General features: G+C 43.9%; 1 protein-coding gene across 3 annotated transcripts in view; it reads left to right on the forward strand.

Annotated features, from left to right (window-relative positions):
• The window catches only part of LOC100136604 (insulin receptor), a 140,039-nt gene that overhangs the window by 111,495 nt on the left and 14,553 nt on the right, over positions 1 to 13,991 (forward strand). For all 3 annotated transcript variants that reach the window (XR_005040201.2, XM_036966057.2, XM_036966058.2), the window contains exons 11-17: positions 848 to 1,015; positions 6,942 to 7,140; positions 11,228 to 11,520; positions 11,956 to 12,095; positions 12,721 to 12,880; positions 13,074 to 13,176; positions 13,822 to 13,889. Coding sequence is in view for 2 of the 3 variants with exons in the window: in XM_036966057.2 (XP_036821952.1) it covers positions 848 to 1,015; positions 6,942 to 7,140; positions 11,228 to 11,520; positions 11,956 to 12,095; positions 12,721 to 12,880; positions 13,074 to 13,176; positions 13,822 to 13,889 (1,131 nt within the window). In the remaining variant the exon portion in view is untranslated. The remainder of the gene's footprint in view (positions 1 to 847; positions 1,016 to 6,941; positions 7,141 to 11,227; positions 11,521 to 11,955; positions 12,096 to 12,720; positions 12,881 to 13,073; positions 13,177 to 13,821; positions 13,890 to 13,991) is intronic.

The following is a 13,991-nucleotide window of genomic DNA, read 5'->3' on the forward strand; positions in this document are numbered from 1 at the left end:
CGACAAGCTGGCTGGAGGGTGGCGTGCATTCTCCAGGGTGTTCTGGTTTTTCTAGTTTCACCCACCTCGCCTGTCAGGCACCTGTCCTGTGTCACGACTCCGTCACCCCCACAAACGCTCACACACACACCTCGAGAGGAGAATCTGTCATTAGACTTACTGTTCATTGTTCTCTAACAGAGTCTGATAATGTGGTCTGACCTGTACCCTGTAGGTGTCACCGTCATCATCAGTCACAGACCGAATGTCATCACACACCGGTACAGACAGTGATGCCTGGTACTCTCTGTCCTGTCAGTCACTCACCCTGGGGTTTTTACCCCTCCCCCTTCCGCTGCTGATACATACGCTTATTTCTAAATAACTATAGTGTATCGAACACTGTGAACCTTTTTTGTTGGTTATCATATTGTTATTTGACTAAATAAAGGGGAGTTCATGTCTGGGCATTGACTTACGCAGGACTGCTGGTGCTCAATCCTCCCCAGTAGTTAGTTGATTGGTTATTTGGCCCGAGTACACTCAGTCTAAAATTCTTCAATGGTTAGCAAGGAAGAATGAGTACATAGCAGCAGTGTACAGATCTCAAGGCCACGATTTGAATACCCCTGCACTAACAGAATTTAGTTGGTTTATATCATAGACCAGGGATATTCAAATCTGATTCTGGACCTTTTTTTACCTGGTAGTTAATTGCACTCACCTGATGTCCCAAGTTTGAATCAGTCTCAGATTCGAAGGCAGGTGTATGAAAACCAGCAGTGGAACTGGACATCAGGTCCAGATTTGAGTTTCTCTGTCATAGACATTAGTAACCCGTATGGTATGTATCTGTGTTCTCCCCCAGAACCGTCCGTGCCCCTGGACCCCATCTCATCATCTAACTCGTCCTCTCAGATCATCCTGAAGTGGAAGCCCCCAACGGACCCCAACGGCAACATCACTCACTACCTGGTGTACTGTCAGCAGCAGCCTGAGGCCAGCGAGCTCTACAAGTTTGACTACTGTCAGAAAGGTGTGTTTTAGAGAGACTGTTCAATTCTATTATATTCTACAAATGCAACTTCAGTCAGAAAGGTGGTTCATAGGCATCATGTATACTGAACAAAAATATAAATGCAACATGCAACAATTTCATTGATTTTACTGAGTTACAGTTCATATGTGAAAATCAGTCAATTGAAATAAATTCATTAGGCCCTAATCTAGGGATTTCACATGACTGGTAATATAGATATGCATCTGTTGGTCACAGATACCTTAAAAATGGGCCAATGGGCCTCAGGATCTCGTCACGGTATCGATAAAATGCCATTGTGTTCGTTGTCCGTAGCTTATGCCTGCCCAAACCATAACCCTAACCCCACCGCCACCATGGGGCACTCTGTTCACAACGTTGACATCAGTAAACTGCTCGCCCACACGACGCCATACACATGGTCTCCGGTTGTGAGACCGGTTGGACGTACCAAATTCTCTAAAACGACGTTGGAGGTGGCTTATGGTAGAGAAATGAACATTTTATTCTCTGGCAACAGCTCTGACGGACATTCCTGCGGTCAGCATGCCAATTGCGCGCTCCCTCAAAACTTATGACATCTCTGGCATTGTGTTCTGTGACAAAACTGCACATTTTTGTTGCCGTTTATTGTGCACCTGTGTAATGGTCATGCTGTTTAATATGCCACACCTATCAGGTGGATGGATTATCTTGGCAAAGGAGAACTGCTCACCAACAGGGATGTAAACAAATGTGTGCACCCCCAAAAAATGTGTGCGTACTGAACATTTCTGGGATCTTTTATTTCAGCTCATGAAACATGGGACCAACACTATACATGTTGCGTTTATATTTTTGTTCAGTATAGTTATCATCATTAGTTTGACAACTATCATTAGTTTGACAACTATCATTAGTTTGACAACTGCCAGAAAGGTGAGTGTGAGTGTCTTCTTCGGTGGAATATTCTACTCTATTGGACTACTGCCAGAAAGGTGAGTGTCTTCTTTGGGTGGAATATTCTACTCTATTGGACTACTGCCAGAAAGGCAGTGTTTTCCATAAACGTCTAAATAGCCGATAACAGATTAGTTGTAAGCCGGCTACTTTTTCCACATCATAAATTAACTAGGTTTCTTTTCATTTAAAACTTTCAAATCGCAAGTCAGAAGAGTCTGTATAGGCTTCTCCCGAACGATATGCATAATCTAGTGATCTATTGGTAGGACAGGTACCTGTCAGTCACAAAGTGATACCTGTGTTATTTTTGTACACCGTGGTTGGCTGCAGTCAAATGTATTTTCATGGGGGAGGGAGACCATGATGTTTCTTCATTGTCTCCTGTGAGTGAATTTACATTTCCCATGTAATGTAAGTGGTAACGATGAGTTGAAATCCACTTAATTATTGTTATAATGTCCATGGTATAGCATCGGAACAAGTAAACCAAAGAGCTTGTTTGTATTTTCCTCGGATTATAAACCCGTGAAGACTTGTTAGTGACTGCTAAAGTGACTTGTCAGTGTAGCCTAGTGATGAGTTGTTCTGTTTGATCGGATTTGTTAGGGGCACGGAACCAGAACGCATCGGTTTGAGGGACGTTCATTTGGCTCCCTAATTTGCGTAATGATAGGCTACTACTGCTTTTTGGCGATTATCTGCAGATAAATTATGAAAACATTCAATGATTATGTTGAACACTCACTGCAGGAACAATTGGTAGTGGAGAGCGCCTCATTCTGGTCCAAAATATGATAAAGGAAAACGGATTGAAGTTTATAAAAGCTAATGTCATGATACATATATGGTATTATTAAAGATAGTGAAATGGCCTACTGGTTTGATTAAAGCGTTGACAATGAAGTAGTCAACTGCTGCTTTCTGTGTATTAAAGCTCATGTTTAACACCTGCTTCATTCTTCAGTCATACCTGTAGTTCTGTTTTTTGATTTTATATATATTTTTTAATTACCCCCCCTTTTTTTCCCTCCACAATTGTGTGGTATCCAATTGTAGTAGTTACAGTCTTGTCTCATCGCTGCAACTCCCATACAGACTCGGGAGAGGCGTCCTCCAAAACACAACCCAACCAAGCCGCACTGCTTCTTGACACAGCGCCCATCCAACCCGGAAGCCAGCCGCACCAATGTGTCGGAGGAAACACCGTACACCTGGCGACCTGGTCAGCGTGCACTGCGCCCGGCCCGTCACGGGAGTCGCTAGTGCGCGATGAGACAAGGACATCCCTGCCGGCCAAACCCTCCCTAACCCGGACGACGCCTAGGCCAATTATGCGCCGCCCCGTGGGCCTCCCTGTCGCGGCCGGCTGAGCTCGAACACAGAATCTCTGTTGGCATAGCTAGCACTGTGATGCAGTGCCTTAGACCACTGTGCCACCCGGGAGGCCTGTAGGTCTATTCTATTCCAACTGCTCTTAAATGCAAGTTAAACTAAGTGCACTAAGTTCAACTGATCGCTGCCCCCACCTGCCCGCCCGTCCAGCATCACTACTCTGGACGGTTCTGACTTAGAATATGTGGACAATTACAAATACATAGGTGTCTGGTTAGACTGTAAACTCTCCTTCCAGACTCACATTAAGCATCTCCAATCAAAAATTAAATCTAGAATCAGCTTCCTATTTCGCAACAAAGCATCCTTCACTCATGCTGCCAAACATACCCTCGTTAAACTGACCATCCTATCGATCCTTGACTTCAGCGATGTCATTTACAAAATCGCCTCCAACACTCAACTCAGCAAATTAGATGCAGTCTATCACAGTGCCATCCGTTTTGTCACCAAAGCCCCATATACTACCCACCACTGCGACCTGTATGCTCTCGTTGGCTGACCCTCGCTTCATTTTCGCCGCCAAACCCACTGGCTCCAGGTCATCTATAAGTCTTTGCTAGGTAAAGACCCGCCTTACTGGTCACCATAGCAGCACCCACCCTTAGCACGCGCTCCAGCAGGTATATTTCAGGTCACCCCCAAAGCCTGGTCACCCCCAAAGCCTATTCCTCCTTTGGCCGCCTTTCCTTCCAGTTCTCTACTGCCAATGACTGGAACAAATTGCAAAAATCACTGAGCTGGAGACTCATATCTCCCTCACTAACATCAGCCGTCAGAGCAGCTCACAGATCATTGCACCTGTAAATAGCCCATCCAACTACGTCATCCCCATATTGTTATTTATTTTTTTGCTCCTTTGCACCCCAGTATCTATACTGCACATTCATTTTCTGCACATCTATCACCCCAGTGTTTAATTGCTAAATTGTAATTACTTCACCACTACGGCCTATTTATTGCCTTACCTCCCTAATCTTTCCTCATTTGTACACACCATATATAGATTTTTTATATTGTGTTATTGACTGTATGTTTGTTTATTCCATGTGTAACTCTGTGTTGTTGTTTGTGTAGCACTGCTTTGCTTTATCTTGGCCAGCTCGCAGTTGTAAATGAGAACTTGTTCTCAGCTGGCCGACCTGGTTAAATATAGGTGAAATTAAAATAAAATGTAAAAATGGGCACCGGACTTTGTATAAAAGTGGGGGTGCACAATCTGGTGGCGGGTCTTGGGTTCCTCCCCAAATTGTTTCTTTTTTTAATACTTTTTTTGTGTTTGTTTTTTTTTTTACCCATTTTTCTCCCCAATTTTGTGGTATCCAATTGTTTAGTAGCTACTATCTTGTCTCATCGCTACAACTCCCGTATGGGCTCGGGAGAGACGAAGGTTGAAAGTCATGCGTCCTCCGATACACAACCCAACCAAGCCGCACTGCTTCTTAACACAGCGCGCATCCAACCCGGAATTCAGCCGCACCAATGTGTCTGGGGGAAACACTGTGCACCAGGCAACCTTGGTTAGTACGCACTGCGCCCGGCCCGCCACAGGAGACAAGGATTTCCCTACCGGCCAAACCCTCCCTAACCCGGACAACGCTAGGCCAATTGTGCGTCGCCCCACGGACCTCCCGGTCGCGGCCGGTTACAACAGAGCCTGGGCGTGAACCCAGAGTCTCTGGTGGCACAGCTTAACCGCTGCGCCACCCGGGAGGCCCCCAAATAGTTTCTTAACAGGGAATCTATGTTTACATGACAGAACATCCTTTCTTCCTAGGTTTTTGACACAAACTAAATTGAAAGACAAATGTTTCGGACTACAGTGCATTCGTAAAGTATTCAGACGCATTGACTTTTTCCACATTTTGTTACGTTACAGCCTTATTCTAGAATGGATTCAGTTGTTTTTTCCCCCTCAATCTACTCACAATACCCTATAATAACAAAGCAAAAACAGTTTTTTAGAAATATCACATTTACGCAAGTATTCAGACCCTTTACTCAGTACTTTGTTGAAGCACCTTTGGCAGTGATTACAGATTCAAGTCTTTTTGGATATGATGCTACAAGCTTGGCACACCTGTATTTGGGGAGTTTCTCCCATTCCTCCCTACAGATCTTCTCAAGTTCTGTTAGGTTGGATGGGGAGCGTTGCTGCACAACTATCGTCAGGTCTCTCCAGAGATATTCGATAGGGTTCAAGTCTGGGCTCTGGCTGGGCCACTCAAGGACATTCAGAAACTTGTCCCGAACCCACTCCCGTGTTGTCTTGGCTGTGTGCTTAGGGTCATTGTCCTGTTGGAAGGTGAACCTTCTCTGCTCTGGAGCAGATTTTCATCAAGGATCTCTCAGCACTTTGCTCTGTTCATCTTTCCCTCGATCCTGACTGGTCACCCCAGTCTTAGTCACCTCCTTGACCAAGGCCCTTCTCCCCCGATTGTTCAGTTCGGCCAGGTGGCCAGCTCTAGGAATTTATTTTTTTGTGGTTCCAAACTTCTTACCTTTAAGAATGATGGACGCCACTCTGTTTTTGGGGACCTTCATTTTTTGGTATCCTTCCCCAGATTTGTGCCATGACACAATCCTGTCTCGGAGCTCTACGGACAGTTCCTTTGACCTCCTGGCTTGGTTTTCGCTCTGACATTACTGTCATCTGTGGGACCTTGTATAGACAGGTGTGTGCCTTTCCAAATCATTCATGTCCAATACATTTACCCAATAAAGTTACATTTTTCAAATGATCTCTCTCAATAACATTTGTATATTGTCCCATGAAATAATCTGAACTCTTAATTTTTTGTCCCCCCCACCTAAAAAGGCTGCAATTTCCCCGCGACCCCGACTTTGAATACCACTGGCCTACAATATCCAAAACAACTAACACGCTGAATTCATACATTTTCAGTCATTTTAATTGTGAAGTCTCTTCTTTTTTTCTCAATAATACACCTAATTTTACCAATCTGGGAGGTAAAAGTTGTTAAAGTATTCAATGATTTAGTTGTGTATTTCGAATAGAATCAAGGCATTAGAATGTACCAGAGGCCACCAAAACAGAGCTCGTTCTACAAAAGAAATTCACCCCAGTCTGGAACACCCTGGCTGGCTATGTTTTCTATGTGTTACTCCATGTACTTGGAAAACCCTGTTGAAAGGTCAGGGTGTGCGAGACTGTGAAGTTCTGTGATTGAGGTGGATGGAATAGTTCTTTACCTGATTTGGCCTTCTAACAAGTGGCAGCCACTCACTCTGTGGCACACACACATGCTCTACTTTAACGTCTTCTCCTCCTCTACTCCCACTCACTCGCCCAAACAGTCAGGAGTCTAGACAACACTAGTCTGTAGGGGAATAATGTCAGAGTAGGTGTATATCAACCAGCAAAGATATTGCTGACAATTAATGACAGGCTCCCCCGGCTCTGTGTGCCTGTTTCTGTGTGCCTGTCTCTGTGCGCTTGTCTCTGTCTCCATCTTTGTCTGCCTCTCTCTGTATGTCTCCTCCTGTCTCCATCTTTGTATGTATATTTCTCTCTCTGTGTCACTGTCCGTCTTTGCCTCTGACTCTGTCTCTCCCTCCCTCCCTTCAGGTATGAAGCTGCCGTCACGGGTGCCCACCCAAGTGGACAGTGATGAGGAGGCCAAGTGGAACCAGACTGAGGATGAGGGGCAGGGTGGCCGCTGCTGTGCCTGTCCCAAAACAGACAAACAGCTGAAGAAGGAGGCAGAGGACTCAGAGTACCGCAAGACCTTCGAGAACTACATTCACAACGAGGTCTTCGAGCCCAAGTACGTATGACATCTACCTCAGTCAATCAATCAAGGACAAATGTCTCTATTTCTCTCTCTACTGCACCTGCTGTCTTGACCTGAATGCTCAGCTATGAAAAGCCAACTGACATTTACTCCTGAGGTGCTGACCTGTTGCACCCTCTGTAACCACTGTGATTATTATTTGACCCTGCTGGTCATCTATGAACGTTTGAACATCTTGAAGAACGATCTGGCTTTAATAGCCATATACTCTTATAATCTCCACCCGGCACAGCCAGAAGAGGACTGGCCACCCTCGGTGCCTGGTTCCTCTCTAGGTTTCTTCCTAGGTTCCTGCATTTCTAGGGAGTTTTTCCCAGCCACTGTGCTTCTACATCTGCATTGCTTGCTCTTAGGGGTTTTAGGCTGGGCTTCTGTATAAGCCCTTTGTGACAACTGCTGATGTAAAAAGGACTTTATATAATCCATTTGATTGATATTGATTGATTGATAAATCAATCAGTCAGTCTTTATTGTATAAATTATAATTTGTTAATTGTGTAATCAGGGTACAAAAGAACCAGCATACATAACATAACATAACACATCATGTACACACACTAGAGGTCAACCGATCGGCATGGCCAATAAATTAAGGTTGATTTCAAGTTTTCATTACAATCGGTAATCTGCCTTTTTGGACGCCGATTATGGCCAATTACATTGCAATCCACGAGTAAACTGTGTGGCAGGCTTGACCACCTGTTACGCGAGTGCAGCAAGGAGCCAATGTAAGTTGCTAGCTAGCATTAAACTTAGAATGTTTTTTATAAGATAACTTCACATAATCACCAGTTAACTACTCATGGTTGATGATATTACTAGGTTAACTAGCTTGTTCTGCGTTGATTATAACCAATGTGGTGCCTGTTAATTTATCATCGAATCACAGCCTACTTCAACTTCGCCAACGGGTGATGATATAACACAAGTGCATTAACCATAAACATCAATGCCTTTCTTAAAATCAATACACATTAGTATATATTTTTAAACCTGCATATTTAGTTAAAAGAAATTCATGTTAGCAGGCAATATTAACCAGGTGAAATTGTGTCACTTCTCTTGCATTCAGTGCACGCAGAGTCAGGGTATATGCAACAGTTTGGGCCGCCTGGCTCATTGCGAACTAATTTGCCAGAATTTTACAGAATTATGACATAACATTGAAGGTTGTGCAATGTAACAGCAATATTTAGACTTAGGGTTGCCACCCGCTCGATCAAATACGTAACGGTTCCGTATTTCACTGAAAGAATAAACTTTTTGTTTTCGAAATGATAGTTTCCGGATTTGACCATATTAATGACCTAAGGCTCATATTACTGTGTTTATTATATTATAATTAAGTCTATGATTTGATATTTGATAGAGCAGTCAGACTGACCGGTGATAGACAGCTGCATGCTCGTAAGCATTCATTCAAACCTTACTGCGTTAGCGATGATTGAAGCACAGCGCTGTTTATGACTTCAAGCCTATCAACTTCCGAGATTAGGCTGGCAATACTAAAGTGCCTATTAGAACATCCAATAGTCAAAGGTATATGAAACACAAAGGGTATAGAGAGAAATAGTCGACACGTCATAATTCCTAAAATAACTATAATATAATAACTACAACCTAAAACTTCTTAACTGGGAATATTGAACCACCAGCTTTCATATGTTCTGAGCAAGGAATTTAAACGTTAGCTTTTTTACATGGCACATACTACACTTTTACTTTCTTCTCCAACACTTTGTTTTTGCATTGTTTAAACCAAATTGAGCATGTTTCATTATTTATTTGAGACAAAATAGATTTTATTTATTTATTATATTAAGTTAAAATAAAAGTGTTCATTGTTCATTCAGTATTGTTGTAATTGTCATTATTACAAATATATATATAAAAATCATCCGATTAATCGATATTGGCCATTTTTGGTCCTCCAATAATCGGGATCGGCGTTGAAAATTCATAATCGGTCGACCTCTAACACACACACATTCACAATGTGTTTTAGGTAAGCTGTCGTCATTCATCATTTGTACCGCCATCCCTTCCCTTCCTGTTGTCAGACAAGCTGAGCGATCTTTACCTGCATACTGTTTCCCCAGCAACACACATCATCCAACTCGAATAACACAGGGCTGGGTTGCGTCCCAATAATCTCTCCTTTCTCCCGGTGTTCATGGATTTGAAAAGAAATGACTGACATGGAAACTTTTTCTAGCCCATGTCTACACTGGCGGGCATGCTTTGAAATGTATGGGGAGTAGTGAACGAGTGCACACTTCAGGAGGAAGGAGAGACTGTTGGGACGCAACAGTTATTTTTTCTTCAAGGCTAAATGGATCCTCATTTCGTTTAGTGCCTTCTGAATACGACTCAGCAACCTACCCAGTAGCAATAAACTCAACATAATGGTGTGATATATATACACTGCTCAAAAAAATAAAGGGAACACTAAAATAACACATCCTAGATCTGAATGAATGAAATATTCTTATTAAATACTTTTTTCTTTACATAGTTGAATGTGCTGACAACAAAATCACACAAAAATGATCAATGGAAATCAAATTTATCAACCCATGTAGGTCTGGATTTGGAGTGACACTCAAAATGGAAAAAAGTGGAAAAAAAAGTGGAAAACAACACTACAGGCTGATCCAACTTTGATGTAATGTCCTTAAAACAAGTCAAAATGAGGCTCAGTAGTGTGTGTGGCCTCCACGTGCCTGTATGACCTCCCTACAACGCCTGGGCATGCTCCTGATGAGGTGGCGGATGGTCTCCTGAGGGATCTCCTCCCAGACCTGGACTAAAGCATCCTCCATCTCCTGGACAGTCTGTGGTGCAACGTGGCGTTGGTGGATGGAGCGAGACATGATGTCCCAGATGTGCTCAATTGGATTCAGGTCTGGGGAACGGGCGGGCCAGTCCATAGCATCAATGCCTTCCTCTTGCAGGAACTGCTGACACACTCCAGCCACATGAGGTCTAGCATTGTCTTGCATTAGGAGGAAACCAGGGCCAACCGCACCAGCATATGGTCTCACAAGGGGTCTGAGGATCTCATCTCGGTACCTAATGGCAGTCAGGCTACCTCTGGCGAGCACATGGAGGGCTGTGCGGCCCCCCAAAGAAATGCCACCCCACACCATGACTGACCCACCGCCAAACCGGTCATGCTGGAGGATGTTGCAGGCAGCAGAACGTTCTCCACGGCGTCTCCAGACTGTCACGTCTGTCACATGTGCTCAGTGTGAACCTGCTTTCATCTGTGAAGAGCACAGGGCGCCAATCTTGGTGTTCTCTGGCAAATGCCAAACGTCCTGCACAGTGTTGGGCAGTAAGCACAACCCCCACCTGTGGACGTCGGGCCCTCACCCTCATGGAGTCTGTTTCTGACCGTTTGAGCAGACACATGCACATTTGTGGCCTGCTGGAGGTCATTTTGCAGGGCTCTGGCAGTGCTCCTCCTGCTCCTCCTTGCTCAAAGGCGGAGGTAGCGGTCCTGCTGCTGGGTTGTATGGCCTCCTCCACGTCTCCTGATGTACTGGCCTGTCTCCTGGTAGCGCCTCCATGCTCTGGACACTACGCTGACAGACACAGCAAACCTTCTTGCCACAGCTTGCATTGATGTGCCATCCTGGATGAGCTGCACTACCTGAGCCACTTGTGTGGGTTGTAGACTCCGTCTCATGCTACCACTAGAGTGAAAGCACCGCCAGCATTCAAAAGTGACCAAAACATCAGCCAGGAAGCATAGGAACTGAGAAGTGGTCTGTGGTTACCACCTGCAGAACCACTCCTTTATTGGGGGTGTCTTGCTAATTGCCTATAATTTCCACCTGTTGTCTATTCCATTTACACAACAGCATGTGAAATGTATTTTCAATCAATGTTGCTTCCTAAGTGGACAGTTTGATTTCAGAGAAGTGTGATTGACTTGGAGTTACATTGTTGTTTGAGTGTTCCCTTTATTTTTTTGAGCAGTGTATATAGCAAATAGTTATAATAAAATAAATGATTGATTTGATTAATTAATTGATTATCCCTCATTCCCTCCAAGACCAAGACAGCGCCGCTCCGCCATGGGCGTAGCCAATCAGACGCTGCCGTCATTCGCGGCGACTCCCACCACCCTGTCCGAAGGTTTCGCCACCCGCGGACCAGACAGTGACGATGCAAATGGTGTGGAGAGCACTAAAATCCAGCTGACAGTGTTTTCCAAGGAGTCTACGGTCATCTCCGGCCTCCGACACTTTACCTCGTACCAGATCGATGTGCTGGCCTGCAACCACCCCACAGACCCCTCACGCTGCAGTATGGCAGCCTTCGTCTCAGCTCGCACCATGCCTGAGGGTGAGGCTATCTACATACTAGCACACTACACATACACGCACACCCACTACTTAAAGCGATACTTTGGTAATGAGGCCTTTTATCTACTTTCCCAGAGTTAGATGAACTCATGGATTCCATTTTGATGTCTCTGTGTCCAGTATGAAGAAAGTTGGACATAGTTTCGCAAGCCAATGCTAACTAGCGTTAACGCAATGACTGGAAGTCCGTGGTATCTGCTTACATAAAAAGTGAATTCGACTCTGGGGAAGTAGAAAAAGGCCCTCATTACCAAAATCCCAAAGTATCCCTTTAAGAAACCACTGTAAGAAGTAATAAACCAGTTTAACATGATGATTTCTTGTCTACCTTTGCACAGTATTTCTAGACCAAGGATGTTTGTAGTAGTAGGATAGTAATGAGGCCATTTTAAAACCTTGTGTATCCTGTCTACAGACAAAGCAGATGACATAGTGGGGCCCATCAGCTATGACGTGACTGAGTACACAGTTCATATTAAGTGGCTTGAGCCTAATGCCCCCAACGGCATGATCATCCTGTATGAAGTCAACTATAAGAGACTGGGAGACACAGAGGTGAGAGCTCTCATACATGACACACAGGCACATAAGCAGACACGCACACACACACACACGTATGCAAACACACATAGGTACACAAGCATAAACACACACAAGCGCATGCATGCACGCACACACAAACAGACAAATACTGAACACTGGATGTGCCCTATAGTCTCACTTAATATAATACAGTCTCTCTGTGCTCTCATTTAGTGAATAGGACCGTTAATGGAAAAGTAATAATAGCCCAATGTTGCATCAGCGCTGTGTTTTAGTTACCATGGAAACGCTGCAAAGGCCATAGTCATCGCTGATGTTGAAAACAACATAATCACTCCGGTGGTTCTCAAGTAATAGTTATTGCACAAACATGTTTTTCTCAAATCAGGTCATTAGTTTTATTATTGGCTCATATGCAATGATTTCAAAACACATCTGATTCACACAGACATTCTATTCTATTTGCACCCAATCTTAAGTCTATTATTACGCATGGCCTGTTTTATCAATTCCTATTCTCAATCAATCAACAAAAAATATATATCTTAAGTGGCTTATTCAGCCCTTCTCCTGTCCCCTCCAATTCCTCTCCTCTTACAACGCAGATAAATGAAAATAAAGTGTGTGTTTGTTCTAGGAGCTGCACCACTGTGTGTCCAGGAAGATGTACCAGCAGTCGGGGGGCTGCAAGCTGAGAGTGGTGCATCCTGGGAATTATACCGTGAGGATCCGAGCCACCTCGCTGGCAGGAAACGGCTCCTGGACTGACCCCACACACTTCTACGTAGAAGACCTGCGTAAGAGACACACAGACCACTTGACCAATCAGTGAATCAATCAAAGATAAGTTGTATATGCAGCTTTTACATTAGCAGGACCAGAAACCTGGCCTAAATCTCCTAAACATTAGAGCACAGCGAGGCACAGTCAAATTAAGAAGATAATTGTATGTGACCATAACTGACTTTCTCCATGGCGATGTGTTTTTAGGGGTGGATCCATCCAATATGTTGAAGATTATCATTGGTTCAGTCATTTTTATCGTTTTGCTGATACTGATGACAGCGGGAGGATTCCTCATGTTCAAGAAGAAGTGAGTATTATGCTTACTACACGTCTATCTTACTACAGCCAACCCGACTGTCTATGAAAGAATCGGCCTGGTGTGTAGTCTGTTGTTCAAGAAAAGGTACGTAGTGTTACAAAGCTTCTCTCCTGACTAGTAGGATTACACCAGTAGTATTTATAGGCTTTTGTTACAGCACAGCACTAACACATGACTCAACTAATAGTGGTCTAAATTTCCATTCCATCAAACTTTATTTGCCACATGCGCGGAATACAACAAGTGTAGACTTTACCGTGAAATGCTTACTTACAAGCCTTGATACACACTGGAAACGGTTGAGCGTGAAAAACCCAGCAGCGTTGCAGTTCTTGAAACACTCAAACCGGTGCACCCTGACACCTACTACCATACCCCGTTCAAAGACACTTCAATCTTTTTTTCTTGTCCATTCATCCTCTGAATGCTACACAATCCATGTCTCAATTGTCTCGAGGTTTAAAAATCCTTAACCTGTCTCCTCCCCTTCATCTACACTGATGGACGTGGATTTAACAAGTGACATCAATAATGGATCATATAGCTTTCATCTGGTCAGTCTGTCATGTTTTGAGCACTCAAGTGTATAATCATGATATATTATTAACCCCTACCTCCTTGTGTTCCCTCAAGGCAAACCCAGGGCCCCTCTGGACCCCTCTACACATCGTCCAACCCAGAGTACCTTAGTGCTGCTGACAGTAAGGACACATTATGATAATATTCTTTGTTCTCAGCTGACCTTTGTGAATACACCTGTTTAAAAGCATAGCTGACTGGATTTTGATGTTATAACTAGTGTA

This window comes from Oncorhynchus mykiss, chromosome 28 (genome assembly GCF_057628025.1).
Source record: "Oncorhynchus mykiss isolate SJ-2025 chromosome 28, ASM5762802v1, whole genome shotgun sequence".
In the NCBI taxonomy this organism is placed as follows: domain Eukaryota; kingdom Metazoa; phylum Chordata; class Actinopteri; order Salmoniformes; family Salmonidae; genus Oncorhynchus; species Oncorhynchus mykiss.